This window comes from Saccopteryx bilineata, chromosome 6 (genome assembly GCF_036850765.1).
Source record: "Saccopteryx bilineata isolate mSacBil1 chromosome 6, mSacBil1_pri_phased_curated, whole genome shotgun sequence".
In the NCBI taxonomy this organism is placed as follows: domain Eukaryota; kingdom Metazoa; phylum Chordata; class Mammalia; order Chiroptera; family Emballonuridae; genus Saccopteryx; species Saccopteryx bilineata.
This window is the reverse complement of record NC_089495.1, coordinates 126,681,286-126,705,929: the sequence shown is the minus strand read 5'-3', so window position 1 is coordinate 126,705,929 and position 24,644 is coordinate 126,681,286. Positions and strand designations below refer to the sequence as shown.

Below are 24,644 nucleotides of genomic sequence, written 5' to 3'. Positions count from 1 at the left end.
TGTGCTGGCTCCAGAAGCAGAGACCAAGTTAAAGCTGAGCGAGTAAGTGGTATGTCACTGGGTTATCACATCTGGGTCCCCATCACCTGGGCAGTTTAGGGAATAAAGGCAGTGCTGGACCTGGAACCCCCATCTCCAACATCTGGAGTCCACCCCAGCAAGAAATGACAGAGGGACTTCTTTCTTCACCCTCGAGGTGCAGAGATTAAACAGGATTTTGGCAGGAACATAGCCCAGGGCAGAACAATCAGGGTGGACCGAGTTTCTGCACTCAGGTGGTAAGACTTCAAATCAAAGGGACACCGGCCCTGGCCGGTTGGCTCAGCAGTAGAGCGTCGGCCTGGCATGCGGGGGACCCGGGTTCGATTCCCGGCCAGAGCACATAGGAGAGGCGCCCATTTGCTTCTCCATCCCCCCCCCTTCTTTCTGTCTGTCTGTCTCTTCCCCTCCCGCAGCTAAGGCTCTATTGGAGCGGGGATGGCCCGGGCGCTGGGGATGGCTCCTTGGCCTCTGCCCCAGGCGCTGGAGTGGCTCTGGTCACAGCGGAGCGATGCCCCAGAGGGGCAGGGCATTGCCCCCTGGTGGGCAGAGCGTCGCCCCTGGTGGGCGTGCCGGGTGGATCCCGGTCGGGCGCATGCGGGAGTCTGTCTGACTGTCTGTCCCCATTTCCAGCTTCAGAAAAAAAAAAAAAAAATCAAAGGGACACCTTATCTCCTGAGGATAAACACCTCTTTCTTTCTCCCTGTTTCTCCTTAATCCTCCTAGGAAATCTGAGCATGAAGGACTGGCTGTTCCCCATGCCACAGAGAGTTTGAAAGGAGTTAAGAAACGCTGATATCTTGGTGAACAATACGGGAGATTTCAGGACGGAAGTGAGGGCTGCAGGTGCCTCCTTTGTCCCAGGAGGCCTGCTCACCTGGGATGAGGTAGGCCACCCCCTACTTCCACAGTCCATCCTTCTCATGGTGCCTGCTGATCTATGACCACTCGCCCTGGCCCTGCCTGGTGTCCTGAGCCCTGTTCCCTCCACTATGGGCCGTAGAAACACAGCCGGAGGCCCTCCTGGGCAGCCATACCTGAGCGTGTCCTGGATGGTCCTGTGAGCCTCGTCCCGATGCTTCATGCCCACTAGGCTGGTGGCCCATTGCTGAAGAATCCGCTTTTTCTCCATGTTGATGGCATCTATTTCTGCACATGCCTGGGCGGGGATGGGTTCCGGTCTCATTTAGTTAGGTCAGAGCCCCAGAGAGAATTTTGGAGAGCCCTGACCTCCCCGGGACATCTTCTTTCCCTGTCACCCTGCCTTATTTTTATCGTGCTCCAGCCAAAGGACAAACATGATATTCAACGTGGCTCTAAAGTCTTGTCGAACCCCCATCTGAGTCCTGGACAGTTAACTTGATGGGTTAGAGCGTTCTCCCAAAACACCAAGGTTGGGGGTTTGATCCCTGGCCAGGGCACATACAGGAAGCTACCAGTGAATGCATAACTAAGTGAAACAACAAAGGAATGCTTCCCTCTCTCTCCCTCTCAAATCAATCAATTAAAATAAAAAAAGGTTTGTCAAATCCCTATGTGAGCCTTTACTCAGGGCCCCTGGGCTCGATGGCGGGGGAAGAGGAGGCTGAGGGCTGATATTGATGGACACCTGCCCCCCCTGACCCCAGGTGGGGGGTGAGCCACAGTGACCAAGGTGCAGGCTGAAATGTACAGACCTTGGTTGAAATTAGTCTTTAAATATTATAAATAGTCTGACCAGGCGGTGGCACAGTGGATAGAGCGTCAGACTGGGATGCAGAGGACCCAGGTTCGAGACCCCGAGGTCGCCAGCTTGAGCGTGGGCTCATCTGGTTTGAGCAAAAGTCTACCAGCTTGAACCCAAGGTCGCTGGGTCCAACAAGGGGTTACTCGGTCTGCTGAAGGCCCGCGGTCAAGGCACATATGAGAAAGTAGTCAATGAACAACTAAGGTGTTGCAAGAGCAATGAAAAACTAATAATTGATGCTTCTCTCTCCGTTCCTGTCTGTCCCTGTCTATCCCTCGCTCTGACTCTCTCTGTGTCTCTGTAATAAATAAATAAATAAAAATAAATAAAAGACTTAAAAAAATACTTAAAAAAATATTATACTCTGCTTGTTGAAAAAAAGTGTTTATTTTATGCAAATTAGACTATGCAAGTAAGCAAAAAGGAAATATAAAATTACCTATAATCATATAAAATTATATGATTATAATAAAAATATAAAATTACCCCCTCTTAGAGTTGACCATTTCTAATACCCTGGTGCTATCTTCCTCTGTGTGTGTGATCATGTTCCCTGTTGTTGTGTAACTTAGTATTAAGAATTAGCATATTGTGAATGGGTATCCACGTCAGCAAATATTCACAGGTGACCCTTGAGCAGGTGGGGACTTGGGGCACCGACCCTCATGCAGGTATCCCCCGGCACGCCTAGGTCTCCTGCTTGGTTGGTGCTGTCCCCAATCCACGGAAGCTAGGTTCATCCTCCTCATCTTTTCCTTTATAGTTTCTGTTTAGAAAGACCTCTCCAGTCCAAGACTTTATAAATATTTTTATTTTAGTTTCTTCTGGTACATTTCCCCCATTTAAATTCTTGATCCCATCTGGAATTTATTTTAGTGTCTGGTATGAGGAAAAAGTCTAACTGCCTCCCCCCGCCCCCCTCCCCGCCAGTGATTAACCACAGGTCCCAACCCCACCGGGTGTATAAGTCACTCATTTTCCAGGATTTACAATCTACTACATTTTTGCATAAATATTTGCTTGCTGCTGGGCTCGCATGGGTTCCTATGGCCTACCCATCTACCCCTGACCCAGTAACACATTATTTTAGCCTCTTGGGCACTGCTGAGGTGACTTACCATCTCAGTTTGTCCAGGACTCTCCAGTTTTAGCACCGAAAGCCCCATGTCTCAGGAAAGCCCTCAGTGGGGATCAGTCTGCGATGGTCAGTCACCCTACATGCACCTCTTCCAGAACAAGTTTTGGCTGGTCCTCTAAATTCATTTTTCAGATAAACTAAAGAATTGCTTTGCTAACTAAAACGGTTTTTTTTTTTTCCCTGAGGGTCTGAATGGAAAACAGCTAGATTAAGTATATTTCTGGGTGGGAAAGGGCTGTGGACCCAGGTGTGAACCCAGGTGTGTCTGTGGACCTAGGTGTGCTTGTCCAAGCTCTTTTCTTCTCCTTCCTGTGTCCCTGCGCAGAGATGCCGATGGTGATTCACAGATTAAAATAGAAAAGTCACAGCAACTTCGGTGTCCAATGTTGGCCACCGAATTTTGTCTTGCATAGGGTCCATCCCCACTCTTACTCCACAAGGAGTAGAGATGTGGGCACTGCCCAGGGTTGAGGAATGTTACAGAGGTCTCAGCCCTCCCCAGAGAGCTGCACTGTGGCTAAGGGTCTGCCCAGCCAGCAGGACATGGTGTCTCATTTCCCAGGGGCCCCTCAGTCTGTCAAGCTATAGGAGGAATAACCACACCGGCCGGATATTGGTACCTATTTCATCCCACACGGGTCAGCCAGAGGTTCTGAAATGCTGACGGGGACCCACAGCAAAGTTATTCATTCAACAGGCATGTGGGCACTGTGGGCACCGCGTGGAGGGCGCTAAGTGGGTGCTTCTGCAGTCAAGCACTGAGGGGGCCACTCTTACCTCACTCACGACTTTCCTGAGCATCCGGGTGTCCTCGGCCTGGGCGCAGGACTGAGCCTCATACAGGGCAATCTGTTTTTCCAGCTGGTTGGCTTGGGTGGTGAGCCGGTCTATGTGTAGGTCCTGGGAAATGAGACCACATGTTGGCCTCTCAGGGACCCAATGCTTAACCTGACCCGGTGGCGCCAAGACTGGCCATGGCCTCTCTGGGCTGTGGTGTTCACACAAGAGGCATATCCGGGTGCCCTCAGGAAAACTGGTTTAAGGAGGGGGAAGTCCCCATGCCTCAGATTTGCAGAGTACCTGCTTCTTCTTGTCCAGCTCAGCCTGCATCTGCTCCACCTCTGACTTCTTCACGACCTGCTTCATTACGCAGATGTCATCCCGCATGTCCTGGTCTATGTTCTGCATGTAGAAGAGGTTCAGAGCCAGGTTCTCCATCTCGGTTTGCAAAGCCGCCACTGGGGAGAAAGCAAGGAGGCCAGGCCAGCATTGTTAAGACCAGCTGCCCCTGTCCCTCTCTGAAGGGCCTGCTCATGTTCTTGGCCATTCTTCTGATTGGTCTCTAACACCTCTTTGTGGAGGAGGGGGTGGGGTGGGGCAGAATTTTTAAGTGGTTCCCATAATCTTTGCCCTTGGTGTTACTCCTGTGATTATGTTCCCTTGTGTAGCAGAAGGGAAATTATCAGGTGGGCTTGACCTAACCAGGTGAGTCTTTAAACATGGAGAGTTTTCTCCAGCTGGTGGCAGAAGAGGAGGTGAGAAAGATTCTCAGAGTGAATGGGATGCAATGAGGGGCAAGTCCTCCGTTGCTGGTTTGAAAGTGGAGGGGGCCACATGGTGAGGGGTATGGGTTGAGAGCAGCCCCCCACTGACAGCCAGTGAGGAAGCAGGACCTCAATCCTACAGCCACAAGGAGCTGAATTCCACCAAGGACGTGAACAAGTCTGCAGGCGGGTTTTCCCCAGTTTGCCTCACAAGAACACTTGGGTTAGGCTTTGCAATGCCCCAAGCAGAGACCCTACCTGCCACGCTGGGCTTCTGACCCACAAACTGGGGAAGATGTACCAGTGGGTAGGTTTGTGGCAATTTGTTACATGGCAATGGAAAACCAAAACAGAAAATGTGGATGTGGTCACAAATGTGTTTACCTTTTAATTTTACATGCTTCCTGAAAAGTAAGTTTTATATTTTTGTGTAATCAAACCTGTCAAACTCCTCCTGTCTGGCCCCCATACTTTGTGTGCTGCTTACAAAGACCTTCCTCACCTTGAGAATATGTAAAGTATTATCTGACACACTCTCTCAATGGCCTTGTGGTTTCCCTAAGTCTCCACTGTACCTGGAACTTATTTTTTGTATAGTGTGACACAGAAGGTCTAAACATTTATTTTCAGGTGGCCAAATGATCAAACATTTTCAGTGATTTAAAAATGCAACCTGTTTATGTTTACATAATTTATAATAGCCACATTGACAGCAGTGTTTTCCCAGGACTCTCTGCTTGCCACCATCAATCTGTTTGTCTGTTTGTTATTGAGATAGATTGGTACTGTGTTTCGATACCTGATAAAACAATTGTCCTTCATTAGCCTTCCTTTTCACACATTTCCTTGAATGTTCATGTGCATTTAGTTTTCCAAGTGAACTTTCAAGTCAATTTGCCAAGAATGTGGAGCTCTTATGTGTGGCTACGGAGTAAACTCCAGCACATGTTGATAAGTGGAAAAAAAAAAAAAAGCAAAGAATAGAGCCATGGGTATAGTGCGAAGCTGCTGTGTAAAAGTTAGAGGGGAAAAAGAAACAACCTTGGAACTTTGCTTTTATGTGCAAAAATACCTTTAAAAGAATACACGAGAAACAGTAATACTGGGTGCCCTATGGAGGATAGAGGGGGAGAGGTCAGGAGACTTTTCACTCCAAAGTGCTTGCATTTTGAATTATTACTTCTTGAACATAAATAAATAAATAACTATGTTAATTAATCTGAGTTCACCCAGAACTGTCCCACTATAGATTTTAACTGGAAATTTGGAGAGAAATGACATTGTGTATGGTGTGTCTTCCCATCCTGCGAGGTGGTTGCTCCTTTTTCGTTTCATGTTCTTTAGTAAAATTGTGCTGCTCTTCAGACAGGCTCACCTGTGAGATTTATTCCCAAACATTTTAGGGTGGTTACAGCTGTTGTGGATGAGTTGTTCACAAAACCATAATCCCTAACTAGATGTTATGGGATGGAAGGAGACTAGACACCTGGTTAATCGTCTACTTTACTGACTTCTTGTTGTTCCTATTAGCTCCCCGACCCCATCATCAGTGATCTTCAATCTTCTAGGCAAACAATCATTTCATTGGTAGAGAATGAGAATTTCATCACTGCATTTCCCAACGATCCCTTCTTTCTCCTGTTTCTCCCATTGCCAAAAGGGTCACTGGCGGGTACCCTCCCCTCTCCTGGTTCTAATATCTCCAGTGCTCTCCTTGGAGTTCAGCTTCCTTGCTAGTTCCTGATAAATACTTATCGAGACCTTTCCTTCTATCCCAGTTTAGAGTGCACAATGTTGTTGTTGTTTTTAATCAAACACCCACTTGGCATCCTCCCAGAAAACATTTTCTCTCTCCTTTAATTGATTAATGTAATCTATTAAATTCGGTTTCTAAATTTCAAATATTCCCAGAAGTAAGCTTTTCCTGATGAAGGGGTGTTTTTCTTTCTCAGATATTCATGAACTTAAATCTTTTGCTGCTGAACAAGTATTTAATATTTGCTAATATTTTAGTTAGGACTTGTGGACCTCCTCTACATGAGACTGTTTTATAGTTTTCTATGTTTGTATGTGGCCAGCTTTTGCAGTAAGGACTATTCTAGGCATTATAAAATGAGCCTGAGAAGCGCTTCCCAAATTTTCCACCCACGGAGGGCTGAATGACATAGAAAGTTTTGTCCTGCCTATGATCCTATAGCATTTCTCCCCTTTACCTTTGAAATTTAAAGATGTCACCAGCTATACCTGGGCACACTTGTTAATTCTGCCACCTGTGTGGCCCTCCAAGTGTCTTTATATCTGAAGTCTCATCTTCCTTGAACTAACAAGAACGTTGTCCTCTGATGGCATTAGTTAGTGCCCCTAATCTTCTGGAATGTCTAGCTGATGAATATTGACATTCCTAGATCTGCCGACCACATCTTTTCTCTCTCTCTCAAAACGTACATCACTCAGGGTGTTGCCCTGAATTCTGGGGAGACTTCTTCAAACTGGCTTTTTAGTTTACATGTTCAGTTTTTAGCACTATTGATTTGACTATTCAGTGCCTTTTTTTCAGTTGATGATTATTTTTTAAATTCCAAGTATCTTTCCCTTCGGTCTCATTTGACAGATGGAACCAGGTGCATTTAGTTTTCCAAGTGAACTTTCAAGTCAATTTGCCAAGAATGTGGAGCTCTTATGTGTGGCTACGGAAATGCCCTTTAAAATCTTTTGCGGGGGGCCAACTGGTGTACCCTCAGGCTCTGTTTTTTCCAGAATCTGGTCCGTCTGTGGAGGTGTCTGCTCTGTCTGACCAGTCCCACCTCCTCTTGTCCGTGGGGACTGCTGCTGCTGATTCACATTTTGATGTGAAGGTTTAGTGACTGGTGGGCTTCACCTCCTTCCCAGGTGAGGCAGGCAATCATGGACATTGTCCAGTGTCAAAGCCCTCTGTTGACCAGAGGGACAGAGTAGTGGCAGCACTGGTGGGTAGGGCTGGGGAAGGAGAAACAGTGCTCTTAGCTGGAACCCTCCTTGGCCGGCAGCTTCTGCTCCTGCTTCCTGGCGACCTCCAGAAAGGACACAAAGTTGCAGAGATGCCTGGATCTTTCCAGAAGCCCACCCACACTCTGCAGGGCACTGGTGGGCACTCCCTGGGGCACATGGAGGCTGGCGTAGGGGCTGTGCCCTTTTTCAGGTTGTTCTAAAATCTATTACATCTGCAGGACGCGGCTCTATTGGTTTAGCGTGAACGTCTTGTGCTTCTCTCTTTGGTATTTTCGGTTACTTTGGTAGTAGTCAAGAGAGAGGTGTCTGGTAAGTGAGCACAGGCCTCAACACCGTCAGTGGGGAAAACTCTCCTGCAGTTCCCAGGGTTCAAAAACGGTTCTCCCCAGCCACTGGCTGGGACAGATGTACCTCCCTTCTCTTCCGGATTCTGTTAGGCCATCTCCCCCATTTTAATAGAAATACAGAGCTGATAACATTGGAAACATAAAAAAGCACAAAGACTAGAATAATCTGTGGGTCTGAGGAAGTCACTGTTCACTGCAACTCACCACTCTGGGCAGAGTCACTTTAGCAGCAACAGTGTGTGCAGGGAGGCATAGTCCTGCTGTCCATCCAGGCTGAAGCCATCCCGTTTCCTTAAATCGGTGGCGGACTCCCAGGCATGGCCCTGTGCTGTGGATTGGCTTCACCTAAGTGTTCCCACCTGCTTTTGCCCTGGTTCCCGCTCTTCCCTGCCTTCTGGACATGCCCAGTGGGGCTCCGCGTCCACTCGTCCACTTGCCTTATCTGCTTCTGACTCTGTGCCTCCTGATGTGGGAGCTAAGTAGGTGCCTTTTCGGAGATGCATGCATTCCTTTTCTAAAAAGTCTGGGAACCCCTCCAGGATGCGCTTTTCTCTATGCCCTGCGATGGCACACGGGGATGGCCCTTGGGGTAGTAATGGTACGCGGGGACACGATATGTGAGGAGGACCCCCTCGGAGATGCGATGACACCGAGTGGGGGGACACCACGGGATTCAAAGCCACTCACGCTTTCTGTGCTCCTCCTTGGCGGCCTCACAGGTCTCGGTGTATAGCACGCGCATGGCTCGCAGCTCCTCCTCCTTCCGCCGCCGAGCGCACGCGGCGCTGGAGTGCCGGTCGTGGCTCTTCTCCAGCTGCCTCTGCAGGCGGGCCAGGTGCTGCTGGACCCCATAGAGTCCCACCCCCAGCTCCTGCCGCTGGACTTGGCTTTGCTTGGTGGCCACACCCTGCGCAGAGAGAGACACATCAGAGGCCATGGGCGCATAGCAGGCGGGCGGGACAGGCGGGCACACGCACCAGCTCCTGGATCTCCAGCTTCAGCTTCTCTATCTGCCGGTTCAGGTAGCTCTTCAGGGCAGCTTGGAACCTTAGCATCAGGGGCTGAAACGAAGGCAGTGCACTGGGTTAGTTTTCTGTCCCATCCTGGCTTCACCTAAGTTGTTCTCCCTGGAGGTGGGGAAGTAGGGGAGACTGGAATGACTTCCAGGCTGGGTGCTCACCACTTCTGCCCCAGACCCTTACTCTGGAAGCCACAAAATAACAGCAAGAGAGGTCTCTTCCTCAGTACTGGAGACCTGAGTGGTGTTTTGGCCGAAGGACAGGGCAAGCTGGGTGGTGGTCCTGGTTTTACTGCAGGGGCCAGGGGGGCACTGGCACCAGGTGAGCACTCAGCCCCTTCCTCAGAGCCACTGCTGTCCTTTCTGCAGGACCTGAGCACAGGCTTTCCAGGTGGCTTCATCTCATCGAGACCTGCCTTCCCAAGATGCCCCCATCACAACCAACAACCTGGTTCCAAATGTCAGCAGAGCCCAGGCTGAGAAAGGCAGCTTTGGGGTATATGAACCTAAAAAGAGGGTATGCTTTACAAAGCATATGCAGGCCAGAACCACACAGACTAACTGTTCCGTGAACAGGTGATGTGGGGGCACAGTGTTTGGGTGATGGGAGTGGCCCGTGGAGATGCAGGGCAGAAAGAGGCCTAAATGGCAGGTAAAGGACTGTCTCTAAGTCGTTCTTCCTCTGAGCAGAACTGGGAGGACTTCCTTACGTGGTTTGGATCCAAGACCACCAGCTGGGACACGTCTTCTGCCTCGTCACTGCCCTCAGACTCCACTCTCTCCGTGACCCGTTCCTCGGAGACGTTCAACTGCTGGATCCCATCCAGGAAGGAGGGCAGGGACTCCTCTAGGGGGACCCCTGCGGGGACAAGAATGTCACTGAGGAGTTAGTAGAGCTAGTTGGAAGGCAAAGCCAATGCCCAGCTTTGTGCCATGTAAGGGAAATTAGAAAAAAAGCTCCCCAGTGGGTTGAGGGTCAGAGCACTATTTACAGTCTCTTCTGTTCATGAACCTTCTATTCACCAATTCAACATGCCCTGTAGAAAGGGTCACATACATAAATAGTGAAGAGAAAGTTGGCTTTTTACTGATGGGTTAGATGGATTTATTTTTTTAAACAGAAACAGCTGATATGATGGAAAAGAAATGGAATATCAGTGAGGCTGTGGTTCCAGCTTCTCCACCCCCCTGAGCTGGAGACAGCCTGTTCTGAGTTTAGCTTGTCTAGATGCGTGTGCCTTCATGTCACTCATGAGTGACACGCTTGTGTCATGTTCAGTCATTAGGGTCCTCATCTGCTTTCCCGGGTCGCAGTGTTGTGGACCAAGTAAAAAGAACAGGGCAGAGGGGAAGACCTTTGAAACAGCAGACACACCCCCATTCAGGGGGCCCTTGCTGAGTTCCAGTCTGAGACTGGTGACTGTGAGAGATGGTGTTCAGGGCTGGGGGTTGGGGCATTGCTGGGTCTCCAGTTCTGCCACGCACTCATTGAAGTTATTTAATGACTCAGGGTCTTAATGGAGGGCAGTTCCCACCTCACTGGTTACTGTAAAGATTAAATGAGACAAGGGAGTCAATGCTCCATGAATGTTATCCTTATCTGTTAATAATGTTTTTATCTTCAGGGTCAGAGCCAAGCAGGAAATTCGGTAATGGTGTGGTGTTCCTGGTGCAGAAGGGGCTGAGGAGTGGCTTATCCTGCTGGAAAGGGCCATGGTACCTGGCTCCATGGTTGGAGACAGCTCATCCAAGGATGTGACAGAGCTCCTCAGGCTTGGGCTCAGGGGCTGCTGTGCCCCCAAAGGAGAGGCCTTCTCCTGGAGGTCTTCACCAGATGTTTTCTAGAGCAAGAACAACGAAGCCTGAATCCATGAGCATTCAGGACAGAGAAGGTATTGGATTCAATTCATTACTGTGCTCAACCTTCAACATAATTGTTAAAGGAATAGAAAAGCGTTTGGATGGAAAGATTACGTGTCTTTTGCAAATGGTCACAATGGAAAGCATCTACTCCCCATTCTGACAGGGGACTCAGGAGCAGTCTGCCTGCTGAGATCTGCAAATGCTGAGGAGTGGCAGTGTTGTGTGTGAGTTTCCTTCCTCTGAATGCTGATTCCCTGAGGACAGTAAGCATCCTCTGAGCATCCTTTTTCTAAAAGCATACTGGAAAGCCTCAGCCTCGGCATTGGTCTCCCAAGAGGGCTGTTTCTTTTCTTTCAAATCATTCACATAAGGGACATTTTGATAAGAAAATATTGTCTCTCAATAAAAACACCTGGCTCCCTTTTAGTTGTAAAAGAAACTCTTGCATATATTATTGTTGGCAATAATTATTGCTGATGATAAACTGGCTAATACTAGTAACAACAGTGGCCTTGCACAACCACCCTGGGAGGGTGTTTCTCTCACCTGGAGGAGAATCAGCCCCACAGTAGCTAAAGACCCTGCTTGAATTTGCACAGCCAGCCAAGAACAAGTTCAAAGTCGGGCTGTCTCAGCCCCCAGTGAACACACTTCCTAATTGTACTTCCTCAGATGATGTTGACTCTAGAAATGATATCTGAGGCACCCGGAGGCTCAGTGACATCAAAGGGGACCTGGAGTCAAACACCCACCTCTGGGTTGTCCAGAAAGGGGTTATCCTGATGAGAAGTCAGTGAGGTGCCCATGCACACCACTGGACAGAGCAGCTTGCATTCCACAATTCCCATTTCTTCTACACATCTGGCACCAGCTAGCAGGGGGTGGGGGGCAAGGAAATAGGGTTCTCTCTTCAGGTCTGTCTCTGTTTTCTGGTTGATTACCTTTGGAAACTCTCAGTGAGTTTTCTAGAAACTAGGCCCAAGGATGGAAATGGGCTTAGGGCTCCATGGCAACCTACATTTCAAATCATCTTAGGAGGTGAAGACACTGTTTTGATGTTGTCAATTTTGTTTTCACTTATTCATTGATTTTAGAGAGGGGGGAGAGAGAGAAACAGAGATTTTTTGTTTCATTTATTTATGAATTCCTTGGTGGATTCCTGTGTGTGCCCTGACTGGGGATCAATCCTGGCAACTTGGTGTATGAAGATGATGCTCTAACCAGCTGAGTTACCCAGCCAGGGTTGTTGTCAAATTCTTAAAAGTGGTCTTGATCATGTATTTGCCACTTATAATCATAAAGCCTAATTAGGGCCCATTAAATATCAAATTGTGTTATTCTCCAAAGTTATGAACTCTTTTAAGTTCCATGAGGCAGGGAGATATCATTTCTTCATGGTTCAGAACAGTAGCTTTGGAGCAAGAACGACCATTTTTCACCAGCATGACACCAGGCTAAGAGGTCCCTTCACCCGTGTTTCTTCATCTGTGCAATGGGAATAATGCTAGTTCTCACTTCACAGAGCTGTTGTCAGAATTCCCTGAGATAGTACTGACAAGGGCATAGCGGTGCCCCTCCCAGAGTTGATGCAGTGTACAGTGTGCTCTCTTTCTGCCCCACCCTGCCTATTGTTTCCCTTTCAGAACAATTTAAACCTGAAGCCAGCAGGTGAGCTCACCTAATGTGGGGTGAAGGGCTTGAACAGAGTGAGGAGGCATGTGGCACAGACTATCCTTGTGGGGGTAAGGGCACCACAGTAATTCCTCTGTCTCCCTGGTCACATTTTGAGTGTTCTGTAGCTGCACATGACAAATGGTTACCACATTGGACAGAGCAAGTAAAGGGCACTTCCATCATCGTGGAGAGTCTCATGGAATAAGCTGCTCAGAGACCAGAAACCTAGAGCCCTCACACGGAGTGTTCCCAAACTTGGCATTGAGACCAGTGTTTGCTAAGCAATTTCTAACAGGGATTGCAATGGGTATTTGAGGTGTACCCTAAGTTCTTCACATGGGTAGTAACACACTTGCATGAGACAAACCTCAGGGCTACTCACAGAGCCAACTGTCCCCAGGGGCATCTTGGCCCACTTGCTCAGGTGAGCCTGATGCCTGCTAGGAGGACTCTTTGGAGATGCCACCTACCTCTCTGGATGCCGATGGATGGAGGAGCTCTCTGTTCCTAAGACTGGCTCTTTCATAAGGGGATGTGAAGTCACCTTCCTCTTGAGCCACTTCCACAGGATTGATGTCTGAATAAGTCACATCTATAGAACTGACTTTCCCTTCAGGGGACACGATTTCCATATCAGATTCCCATTCCTCTCCAAATTCCAATTCCTCTTCTTCTTTCATTTCTGCTTCTTCCTCGTTTTCAGTCTCCCCAAGGTTTTCAATTTCCTCTTCAGGTGCAATCTCCCTGTTGGGTGCGACGTACCCTTCCAGTGTGACGTCCCCTTCTGGTGTGACTTCCCCTTCCAGTGCAGCTTCCCCTTCTGGTGTGACTTCCCCAAGGGTTGTGACCTCCCTCTCTAAATTCTCTGTAGCATGAACAGCTTCTTCATTTTTTTGTTCGCTGCTCTTCTCTGTTGTTGATACCTGTGGCCGTGTGGCAGGAAAATAAAATTAGGAAACAAAGTGTTAGGGGTCTGGTGAGGCTTTATTAATAGTGTAGTTATACCCCTACACCTGCACAATTCTGAGTGCCACTAAGAGTGTTCTGTGCTTTAACATATCTGTGCCCTATTTTTTTTTTTTGGTTGTTGTCATTACTTTTCATCCTACGTCACAGAAAATGAATTCTGAACAACTCAGGGAAATCAAAGGGCATGGTGTCCCTGGCATTTCTGTCTGGCCACCAACACTTTGCATGGGTATAAGGAAACTAAGGTTCTCTGCAACTGAATGAAGTCTGTTCTCGGGCAATGTACACTTTTCTGGAGCATGTCCTAACTCTCTGTAATTCCTAGGAAACACAAGCCCAGACCAACTAATTCCAAGGGGAAAGTTACCCTGTCGCCTCTGGTATTCTGGTCCTCCTCCCCATTGGAAGTTGCATCTTCTTTCACATGAGACCTGGTTGCAGAGAAGCAATGTAATGGTTTCATATAATAGCATTCTTTTTTTTTTTTAAAGCAAAGTTGTACATTTCATTATTTCATGTATTTCCCTTTCTATATATTTTTTTATTTTATTTATTCACTTTAGAAAGGAGAGAGAGAGACAGAGAGAGAGAGAGAAGGGGGAGGAGCAGGAAGCATCAACTCCCATATGTGCCTTGACCAGGCAAGCCCAGGGTTTCGAACTGGCAACCTCAGCATTTCCAGGTCGACGCTTTATCTACTGTGCTGCCACAGGTCGGGCTATAATAGCATTCTTTCCCCTGGTATTGATCACCTCCCCAGTGTCTTTATATCTACTTACTGACTTGTTCATCATCATGTTTGTCACTAACCCCAGCACTAGATTGTGCCTGTCCTTTGTTGGGAGTGCCCTGAAAGAGTGGCTTCATGAATAAATGAATGAAAAATGCAACTATTTAAACATTAGAGGCCCTGGCTGGATGGCTCAGTGGTAGAGCATTGGCCCAGTGTGTGGATGTCCCAGGTTCAATTCTCAGTCTGGGCACACAGGAGAAGCTACCATCTGCTTCTCCACCCCTCACCCTCTCTCTCCTTCCTTCCTTCCTTCCTTCCTTCCTTCCTTCCTTCCTTCCTTCCTTCCTTCCTTCCTTCCTCCCTCCCTCCCTCCCTCCCTCCCTCCCTCCCTCCCTCTTTTCCTTTCTTCCTTTCTTCCTTTCTTCTCTCTCTCTTCCCCTCTTGTAGCCATGGCTCAATTGGTTTGAGCACATCGGCCTCAGGTGCTGAGTGAGGATGGTTTCGTGGAGTCTTGGTGTCAGGCAACAAAAATAGCTCAGTTGCGAGCATGGCCCCAGATGGGCAGAGCATTGGCCCCAGGTTGGGGTTGCCAGGTGGATCCTGGTTGGGGCACATGTGGGAGCCTATCTCCCTTCCTCTCACTTGGAAAAGAAGAAGAAGAAAAGAAATATCAGAGGAACAGCACAGGCCGGGATACACCAAGAAAGTCACCTTAAATATGTTTGTGTCTGCGATGGAACTAGGAGAAAGCAATACAAAGTAAAGAAATTGCAGAGAAAAGGACAAGTGCTCTGGCAACTCTGAGTTGGCTAGTATGAGGAGGTCTGATTTACAGCCTTCAAATTGTTTTGTTTTTTCTTCTCTCTTTTTTTTTTAATTTTTTATTTTATTTATTCATTTTAGAGAGGAGAGAGAGACAGAGAGAGAGAAGGGGGGAGGAGCTGAGCTAGAAGCACCAACTCCCACATGTGCCCTGACCAGGCAAGCCCAGGGTTTTGAACCAGTGACCTCAGCATTTCCAGGTCGACACTTTATCCACTGTGCCACCACAGGTCAGGCTGTTTTTTCTTCTCTTATTAAAAATACAAGCCTATTTAAAAAAAAAAAAGCCAAACTAAAACAGAAGTGTGTGTCACAGACAAAAATCCCTGGTGACGCCTGACCAGGCAGTGGTGCAGTGGATAGAGTGTCGGATTGGGATGCAGACGACACAGGTTCGAGACCCCAAGGTCGCCAGCTTGAGCGCGGGCTCATCTGGTTTGAGCAAAAGCTCACCAGCTTGACCCAAGGTCGCTGGCTCGAGCAAGGGGTTACTTGGTCTGCTGAAGGCCCGTGGTCAAGACACATATGAGAAAGCAATCAATGAACAACTAAGGCCTCGCAACGAAAAACTAATGATTAGTGCTTCTCATCTCTCTCCGTTCCTGTCTGTCTGTCCCCATCTATCCCTCTCTCTGACTCTCTCTCTGTCTCTGTTAAATAAAATAAAATAAAATCCCTGGTGACTAGTCCTCTCCTTCTCAAGGTAATCAGGGTTAACAGTCAGAGGTTCCAGGGTGTGTGCATTTAAACAGTCCAGCATGCACCCTAACTTGGAGACCGTCCTGAATACTGTTTGGCATTTAGACTTTTCTGTCTATTTCTGTTTCTCTGAGCTTCTCTGCCCTGTCCTGGGTTTCTATCTCTAGACCCATCGCTCTGAGTCTCTGTCTGTCTCTGAGTCACTCTCTATCTGGTGTTCCTATGTCTTTTTTTTTTTAATTTTTTTATTTTTTTTAATTTTAATTTATTCATTTTAGAGAGGAGAGAGAGAGACAGAGAGAGAGAAGGGGGGGAGGAGCTGGAAGCATCAACTCCCATATGTGCCTTGACCAGGCAAGCCCAGGGTTTCGAACCGGCGACCTAAGCATTTCTAGGTCAACACTTTATCCACTGTGCCACCACAGGTCAGGCTAGACTTTTCAATTAATGTAACCTGGACTTTTTTCCGTGTATGTATTCCCAGATCAGATCCACCCTTAAAGAAAATAAGACAATACAGAGGAGTCTTGGGTGAAGGGCACATTCTTTAAAACATTGTTCATGCTTTTAAGTGATGGTGGAATACTGCCAGCTACCTGGGCTCAGGACACCGGTCCAGGTGCTGCCTGACCACGGGGACCTCCCAGGCTGGGAGTGGAAGGGAATCGACCTTCTAGGAGAGAGGGAGAGCAGGGCTGTTTTCCCGCTCTCGGGGTCACCGCAAGGGCAGCACCGGAGGACCCCGGCCTCGCAGAGACGCTTGTGCAGGCTCCACAGCGGAGGCTGCCAAGCGTAATGGTTGCTATGGTTACATTCGGGCGAGTGGTCCCGGGTTTTCGGGAACCGAGCGCCTGGAGCCTGGGGAAAGAGGGAGGGTACTGGAGAAGAAAAAGGGACGGTGAGGAGGGAGAAGGGGCGCGCAGGGGGTGGGATGGCCGGGGAGGCGGGAACTTCCCAGAGAGCGGGGATGGAAGGGGCTGAGGCGGGAGGAGAGGAGCGAGAGGGAAAGGGGCGCCCTGGGGGATACAGGGGGGGTATGCGAAGGGGAACCTTGGGGGCCGCTCCGGACGTACGGCCCCCGGACCCGGCTTACCCGCCGACCCCGCTATCCGGCTCCGCCATTTCTCGTTGCTAGGCGACGCCGTCAACATCCGGTGGGCGGGGCCCTGGCGAGCGGCCTCCGCGGGAGGCCATTGTTATCGTCTACGTGCACTAGAAACAAACTAATATATAGATATATTAAAGCGTAAATATGGATTATTCATCTCTTATCTCTCATTCCGAGCTCTACCCTACCTGGCCTTGTCTCTGTCAAGCGACAATCATGTCCTCGTGCGCCGAGCCGGGCAACTCCGATGCCCCAGGGGACCGCGCGAGGCACCAGGGGACCCGGGACCGCTAAGTGCCCCAGGGCGGCAGGCGGGGACACGAGGAGCCCTGGAGCCGGTTGCATCTTCGGGGAACCGGGAACCCCAGCCTGGTGCCCGCCAACCCACCTTCAGACCGGGGGAGCTCGCGAAGTCCTGGCGAAGGACCCCCGGCGGAGGCGGGATGCCCAGTGGCCTGCTGCCGGGCGTCGTTCCCTCCGTGCCCCAGGACAGGAAACACTCCCCGCGCGGGAGGGAGAGGGCGAGCGCGCACGTGGGCGGCCCCAGGGGCCCCGCTGCGCTCGGGGGGCGGGGGGGCGCGGGGCTCGCGAGGCCGGGCACTGGGACGACCCGGCTCGGGAGCCTGGGGCCCGAGGGCAGGTGCCGGCTGCGGCGGTGCCGGGCTTTGCGCCGGGTCGGGCTGGGGTCGAGGTTGGGAGCCGGGCTGGATCCGGAGGAGGAGACCGGGCTGGGCCGAGGGCGGGCCCGGGGCCGGGCCTTGTCGCGTGTCCCCGCCCCACCGCGCCTCTCTGGCGGCAGCAGCGGTGGCGGCGGCGGCTCCTGGAGCCGGCCCGTATCCGGCCCCGGTGTGGGATCGGGTGGGTATTGGAGTCCGGCCTGGGGCTACGGGGGCGGGTCTGAGGGCCCGCGGGGGGCCGTGTGGCGCCCTCTTGGCGGGGACTGGGTGGGTGCGCAGGGCGTGTGGGCTTGCAGCCGCGAGACCCGGGAGGGGCCAGGGTCTGGCCGCAGCCTCGAGAGGTGCGGGGCGGGAGCAGGGGCCTGGCAGCGAGCAGGTACTCTGGACCACGCGGAGAGCGTCGTGGGAACCCCTTCCGTGGGCCGTGGGTGAGCCTGATTCGGGGAGACTCTGTCCTTGCCTGCCTGGAGCTCTGGACTGGAGAACTTGTGGTCTTTGTTTGGCTGGATGGTACGAGCACGCGGGTGAGAAGTTGTAGGGGGCTGCTGTTTGCGGACACAGCCCCCCAAAATGTCCTGTTCATCCCACAACGCGCGCTCTTTACATTCCAGGGGCCGGGGATGGGGGTGGGGTGTCTGGCTAGAACCGCTTGTCAGGAAACTCACTTCCTTTAGGCCCAGGCTCTTCCCTCTTGTTTTTACTTTAAAAAAATAAAGAAGAGAGAATAGAAAAAAAGGAGAAAGAGAAAAATATGCAATTTAAGATTGCTAAATATAGCTTAGAGAACCTTGCCAGAAGTCAGTGGATCTTGAAATCCTGTTATTCCCACGCTGGGAAGTTGATGTCATACGTTGGCCACATCTAATTCAGATTCTATTCAGAAATAGAAAAGGAAAGAACTGCTGCTCTTTTTCCTGCCTCCTCGACTTGCAGAAGGGATGGGGGGGTGGGGGGCCCACTGGGGAACTGGTCCTTCGCACTTTTTCTTACCACCTGAAGGCACAATTCTTTTATGTGGAAATAAGAGGTCAGTGGTTCTCCAAAAAGGCTATGTGATGGACACACTATCAGGCCCGGACCAAAGGCCTGGATTTGAGAATTCCGTTCCAAGTCCGTCATCCATCCAGTAGAGAAGTTTTAGTATATGTGCTGCTGAAGAAAGCACTGGTAGAGAAGTTTTAAACACCTGCATGTTAGCAAATTATTCTACTAAAGATATGCTATAAATAGGTAAAAGAAAAAATCTGGGTGTTAGTTGTAGAAATTCCTCATTAACAACATTAACATTTAATTGATTGGCGAGTATTAAACATGAATGCTTTTGCAAAAGAGGGGCTACTTATGTGAGGAGTGCCTTCCCCTAGTAAGCACAAAGCTCACTAATGTTATGGGTACTGTGTGTGTCGAGGGTAGCTCCTGCGCTTCCTCCAGCCCTTGTTGACTTCTGAATGTTCATGGGAAGCAAAGCCTCAGAATATGACTAAGGAGAGTTCTTATCAATGGAATTTTAAAATATTTTTTATTTATTCATTTTAGAGAGGAGAGACAGACAGACAGACAGACAGACAGAAAGGAGGAGCAGGAAGCATCAACTCCCATATGTGCCTTGGCCAGGCAAGCCCAGGGTTTTGAACCCATGACCTCAGTGTTTCCAGGTCGACACTTTATCCACTGCGCCACCACAGGTCAGGCATCAATGGAATTTTTAAATCCTCCAATACTGATGGCTTTTGTGTAACTAACTTCTGATATTCATGCATGAATTCACTTAACCCACAAAATAAACCCATAAAGTTGGAATGGAGATTATCTCCATTTTACTGATGGAGACACCAAGGCTTAGAGAAGTAACTTCCCTTTGTTCATGCAGCTAGGAATGACGGAACTTGGGCCTTGGGCACGGGATGCTCGAGGTCCAAAAAAAAACCCCGCTGTGCCACATGGCCTCCCTTCTTGTAACTGGTCCCCATCATTCGCATGTATGTTTTCCCTGTCCACCTTGTGCAGGAAGACGGTGTGGTTCACTCTGCCAGGTGATTTATTAAAATGCAAGGAAGTAGGTACTAATCTCGTGTTATCATTAGTGGCTATTGCATCTGAGAAGACAGCCATGGGGTTTGCACAGCCTGCCTCCAACTGCTGGCCTCAGCCTGGGTTCTTGTTGGCTTGGTGTAGTGATGACAAACACAGCCTCCACAGCAGATAGCTGGGTTCAAATAGCAACCCTGGCACATAGTACTGACTTAATTCCTCTGTATCTTAGTTTCTCCTGTAAAATGGAGATAATACCACCTATGTCAAAGGTCTTTTGCAACAATTATCTAGTACCTGGCACATGCTAAGGGCTTGTTACTACCTTTTTTTTTTTTTTTTTTTTTTTTTTACAGAGGCAGAGATAGACGGGACAGACAGGTACGGAGAGAGATGAGAAGCATCAATTATTAGTTTTTCGTTGCGCGTTGCGACTTCTTAGTTGTTCATTGATTGCTTTCTCATATGTGCCTTGACCGCGGGCCTTCAGCAGACCGAGTAACCCCTTGCTGGAGCCAGCAACCTTGGGTCCAAGCTGGTGAGCTTTTTGCTCAAGCCAGATGAGCCCGCGCTCAAGCTGGCAACCTCGGGGTCTCGAACCTGGGGTCCTTCCGCATCCCAGTCCGACGCTCTAGCCACTGCACCACCACCTGGTCAGGCTTGTTACTACTTATTATTGTTATTATTAGTGGCCATCTTTTGGATTTTTCACAGGTAACTAACTTTTCAGGGGGCAGGGGGCTGGGTCCCTGCTGGCTGTTCTAGGGAACAGGGCCACCAGGTTGCCTGGCAACACAAATCTTTTTTAAACACTTAAAAAAATATTTAAAATTTTTACTTATTGATTTTAGAAAGAGAGGAAGGGGGTGGGGAGAGAGACAAAAACATGGATCTGTTTTGTATGTGTCCTGACCCAGGAGCGAACCAGCAACCTTTGTATATTGGGACAATGCTCCAACCAACCAAGCTATCTGGCCAGGGTGCCACACAAATCTTTATTTATTCTTTTTTTTTTTTTTTTTTTTTTAGAGAGAAGAGGGAGAGAGAGAGAGAGAGGAGAGACAGAGAGAGAGAAGGGGGGAGGAACTGGAAGCATCAACTCCCATATGTGCCTTGACCAGGCAAGCCTAGGGTTTCGAACTGGCAACCTCAGCATTTCCAGGTCGACGCTTTATCCACTGGGTGCCACACAAATCTTGAGTAGAGATTTCACCTCATCTCCCCACAACCAGTTGAGAGACCCAGAATTTTTCACAAGCCTGAATCCTCTTTTGTAAGATTAGCTACTTAGTTTCATATGTTAGGAAGATGGCTGTTGAAGGTGAAACAATTGTAGCAGCAGAGGTGTGTGTGTGGGGGGGGGTTACTGGTGTTCATTGTTCTATTGTACAGCAGGTCCTCAGTAACAGTTGGGGGTCCTCAAATAACATTGTTTCATTCAAAACCGTGTCATTGTAACATTGATTAAATACTGTTGGAATTTAACTCTTGTTTACATCACTTAATTAGTCTTTGGTAATATGAGTTTGCTACAGGTCATTTTGCTTCAAGTCACAGAACCTGCTGTGATGCTCAGTGAGGGTTACTGTACATATCTGTAGTCTGTAGACAGACTTTGATGAGTCCAGTGCACAGGAAAGAGCACAAGTCTGCACTCTTCTACCCCACCCCAAAATTTGGGGAAATGATGTAGGAAATCTTTTCTCATTCGTTTCATTGGTGATTTTTTAATGCTGTTGGCCACCTGTGCATCCTTCGGTCACCTGATCTTTGCATCTCTAATAAATCTACTTCGATGAGCTGATAGCTGATATATGATCTGAAGCACATCCTCAAAGGAAGAGAGGCCAGGCTGCTGGAAGAATGAGTTTAATATCTGATCACAGAAGTTCGGTCCAATGGACAGCACAGGAAAGGAATGGAGAGAGCTCAAATCCATTGTTCCATTTGAGCGACCACCCTTCTCTGGCAGAACCATGAGTAGCGGGTCCATTCAGGTGTTTCAAGTGGACGTATGGGATGAGTGCTCCTATGGACCCGCTTGACTGCCGACACTGAGATTCAGCTTACTTTTCCTGTGCTCTTTCTAGATTGGCCACTGTAGAAACCATCATAATATGGCTGTGCTCAGAGCCTGGTCCACACTCACTAGTCCGCACTTTTCCACACTGAGCAACCCTGAATTCAGTAGTCTGATAAGTTGGTCATTACACTCCCACATTCTGGAATCAGGGCAAAAGGCATGGTTTGATGTGACTGGATGCCTTTGGCTTTTCCATTTCTTTTTTTCTTTTTTCTTTTTTTTTTTTGCTTTTCCATTTCTTAAACTAAAATGCCTTCCTTAGGAGAGATCAGGTGTGTGGCTTTTCAGGGGTGCTCTCAATACATTAACCCCCAATTACAGTTTTTGTTTTGTGGTGTCAGCCACTCCTTCACCACAGACAGCAAGAAGCTCTCCATACTAAAGTCTATAGTGTGTTATAGAAGTCAGATGCAGCCAGTCCATTTTGGAGTCGGTTGTTGCTCTCCTGGCTGGACTGGTGCTTTCTCTCGCCGTTGGGGCTCAGTTGTCTCTCGGTCCCCAGTCCTGGTTCTTCAAGGTTAGTTCCGTCTCCCAGGCCTCACTCCCTTGCTCGTTAAGGAGAGAATAGTATTTCAATTGAGCGGCACCTAAGTCAGGTCACTCAGTCTCCCCTCACCCTCTTTTCTTTTAATCGTCTTGTCTGGTTACAGCTTCTCAGAGGTTCTGTTCTTAGGGCACCTGTTCCAAGGCTCCAGCCTACCATTTATGCCATAAATTTTGTTTCTTCATTTTAATGCCAGTTGTCTTGCCCTCACTTCTACATGGAGGCCGTGCCCACACTGCCTTGTTTTCTCCATATTTCTCTTCTGCAGTGATCCCATAACTTAAAGCCAAATACAATTGAGGGGAGAGGTTACCTCAGCCTGCAGGTGTGAGGGAGACCCAGCTTCCCCAAACCATGCGTCCTAGAACAGGGTTCCTGACCGGGGCCACCGGCAGGGTTTATATTTCCCTACCCTTTGAACAGGACACTGGGGCTTTCCCAAAGACCACGGTGTGGGTGGCCAGTTTGCCTGGTCCCAGGAAGGGAGAAGCAGATGGTTTCTCACCAAGGTGTGTTTGCAGCAGGTGTTGAGTGGGAAGAAAAAGATCCTGTTTGCGTGTGCCTGGCTTGTGTTTAACATGGCATTACCTTATCATCACTCTTTGTTGACTGGTGATTGGGCTTTGAGGGCAAAGCAAATGAACCAATTTCTGCTGCCACATGCCTGGAGCCGCATGTCGGGGAGCAGCCTGATAGCAACACGGCCAGGGGGATAATCATCTGTGAGCTTCATCCTATGACATGTCCCCCTAAGTGTCCAGAGTTGCCCCCCTCCCAGCACCTGACCCAAGGTGGCCCTGAAGCCCAGAGCAGTGAATGGGAGAAGTCTAGGCTTCTAGTAGCTTCAGGCTGTCATGTCTTTGGTCTTCCTAGGAAGGTTCCAGAAGAAACGTTTACACCTCAGCTCCTATTGGCTTTCCTTTTGGGAGTTTATGGGGCTCTTTCTTCCAGGACAGGAAACCAAGGCTTTGGGCCAAGGGAGCGCCCACAACAGGCACTGGTCTGTGAGCATGTAGCTTTCCTCTGTCCTGTCCCCCTGCTCCCATGGGTCATGGGCCCTGGCTCTTCCCTCCTGGTTCTGGGCTGGGTCATTGCTCAGAGGGCAATGGCTCTGATGGCCAGTGGAAGAGAGAATGAAAAACCTCCCCAAGTTAGAGTCAGCTCCTGACGGTGCCCTTGGCGTGGTATGGGCAGCAGAAAAATGGTCCCCAAAGTTGTTCAAGTCCTAATCCTGGGAACCTGCGGATATATTAGGTTATGCAGCAAAGGGGTTAAGGTTTCAGATGGAGTTAAGGTTGTTAATCAACTGACCTAGAGCTGGGAGAGGGTCCTGGAGTCCCTGGGGGCCTTGTGTCATCACAGCACCCCTTGAGAGGATGAGGGGGCAGATAGTCAGGGTCAGAGTGACGCCACATAAGGGAGACAGGGCTGTCACTGCTGGCTCTGAAAGAGGAGGCATGCGAGTGATTCTGGAAGCTAGAAAGGGAGTGAAAGCCCGCACCCTCGGAACCTCCAGAGGGACCAGCTCTGCTGCAGACACACTGCGACCTCGGCGCACTGAGGTCCAGATGGGCGCTGGCCTCCAGAGCTGCGGGACGGTAACATTTGTGTTGTTTCTAGCCGCTGAGTGTATAACTGGTTATAGTGGCCACAGGCACCCATGACACGAGGAAGGATAGTGCTTTCTGAAGGCAGCCGCACAGCAGCTTGTGTCTTTTCTAAAGGGCGTCCTTTCATAATCTGTCTTGTGTTCATCTCCGGTTTTTCCATGACTGTGTCTCTCTATCTGAGATGATTCTCTTTCCTTGAGTGTAAATCACCAAACCTTGGGGAATGAGTTTTGGGTGTAGATGTCTGAGCTTCACCGCTGAGTTACAAAAGCCTTGGTTGCCTCTGGGTCAAGCGTCAGTGGCTCCTGGCTCCTCTGAGACAGTGGGGGGGAACCAGTGTGGCTCACAGCAGGCCCACTGCTGTCCACTGGCTCCAGCACAGCAGCAGGGCCTGTTCTGAACAGGAATGTAGAATGTGGAATCAGGAATCTGCTCGCCTTCCCAGCCCCTCCCTCTCCTTCCCTGCTTGGGGCTTCTGTGGTTCCTGCCCTCTTTGCTCTCCAAGCAGCTGCCCTACTCCAGCCACCTCAAAACCCCTCTCCTCCTGGAGCCAGACACGCTACCTTCACCACAGTTGGACTTACAAGCACATGGCCAAGAATTCATGGTGCTCAGAGGCGCTCCAGTTCTTCAGGAGGTGCAGGTCAACAGGGAAAGAGCGTCCCCCTAGTCAGGGAGTCTCTGTGGGGAGTTTTTGTTTTCTCTGAGAGGAGGCCAAGTTGCTCTTTCCTTTTAAATTACACAAGAGCCTATTTTGCAAAATCCTAGCCCCTAGCTCGGGTAGGTCAGATCCTAAGGTTCGCAAGCCAGATGTGGCTCTTTTGATAGCTACATCTGGCTTGCAGTCAAATCTTTAATAAAAAAATAATAACGTTAAAAATAGAAAACATTCTCATGTATTACAATCCATTCATTTCCTACCGCTCATGTTCATGGTTGCGGGTGGCTGGAACCAATCACAGCTGTCCTCCAGGACAACACCAAATTTTTATTGGATAATGCATAATGTACATGGGTCGTTGTGTGGCTCT

General features: G+C 49.3%; 2 protein-coding genes across 9 annotated transcripts in view; one reads left to right on the top strand and one right to left on the bottom strand.

Annotated features, from left to right (window-relative positions):
• Window positions 1-17,339, bottom strand: part of CCDC40 (coiled-coil domain 40 molecular ruler complex subunit) — a 34,121-nt gene extending 16,782 nt beyond the window's left edge. The window contains exons 1-11 of the mRNA XM_066237136.1: window positions 16,857-17,339; window positions 16,654-16,783; window positions 13,674-13,737; window positions 12,808-13,260; window positions 10,521-10,641; window positions 9,511-9,659; window positions 8,760-8,843; window positions 8,470-8,689; window positions 3,984-4,141; window positions 3,681-3,803; window positions 1,077-1,198 (exon numbers count right to left, since the gene is read on the bottom strand). Coding sequence (XP_066093233.1) covers window positions 1,077-1,198; window positions 3,681-3,803; window positions 3,984-4,141; window positions 8,470-8,689; window positions 8,760-8,843; window positions 9,511-9,659; window positions 10,521-10,641; window positions 12,808-13,260; window positions 13,674-13,737; window positions 16,654-16,682 — 1,523 coding nt within the window. The 5' untranslated portion in view covers window positions 16,683-16,783; window positions 16,857-17,339. The remainder of the gene's footprint in view (window positions 1-1,076; window positions 1,199-3,680; window positions 3,804-3,983; window positions 4,142-8,469; window positions 8,690-8,759; window positions 8,844-9,510; window positions 9,660-10,520; window positions 10,642-12,807; window positions 13,261-13,673; window positions 13,738-16,653; window positions 16,784-16,856) is intronic.
• Window positions 17,340-17,436: 97 nt separating this feature from the next.
• TBC1D16 (TBC1 domain family member 16) overlaps window positions 17,437-24,644 on the top strand; it is an 87,165-nt gene continuing 79,957 nt past the window's right edge. For 3 of the 8 annotated variants that reach the window (XM_066237751.1, XM_066237752.1, XM_066237755.1), the window contains exons 1-2: window positions 17,481-17,526; window positions 18,886-19,030. In XM_066237751.1, coding sequence (XP_066093848.1) covers window positions 18,982-19,030 — 49 coding nt within the window. In that variant the 5' untranslated portion in view covers window positions 17,481-17,526; window positions 18,886-18,981. Of the gene's footprint in view, window positions 17,527-17,578; window positions 17,856-18,884; window positions 19,031-24,644 lie in introns of those variants that run through there. The other 5 variants (XM_066237749.1, XM_066237753.1, XM_066237756.1 and 2 more) reach the window with 5 other exon arrangements.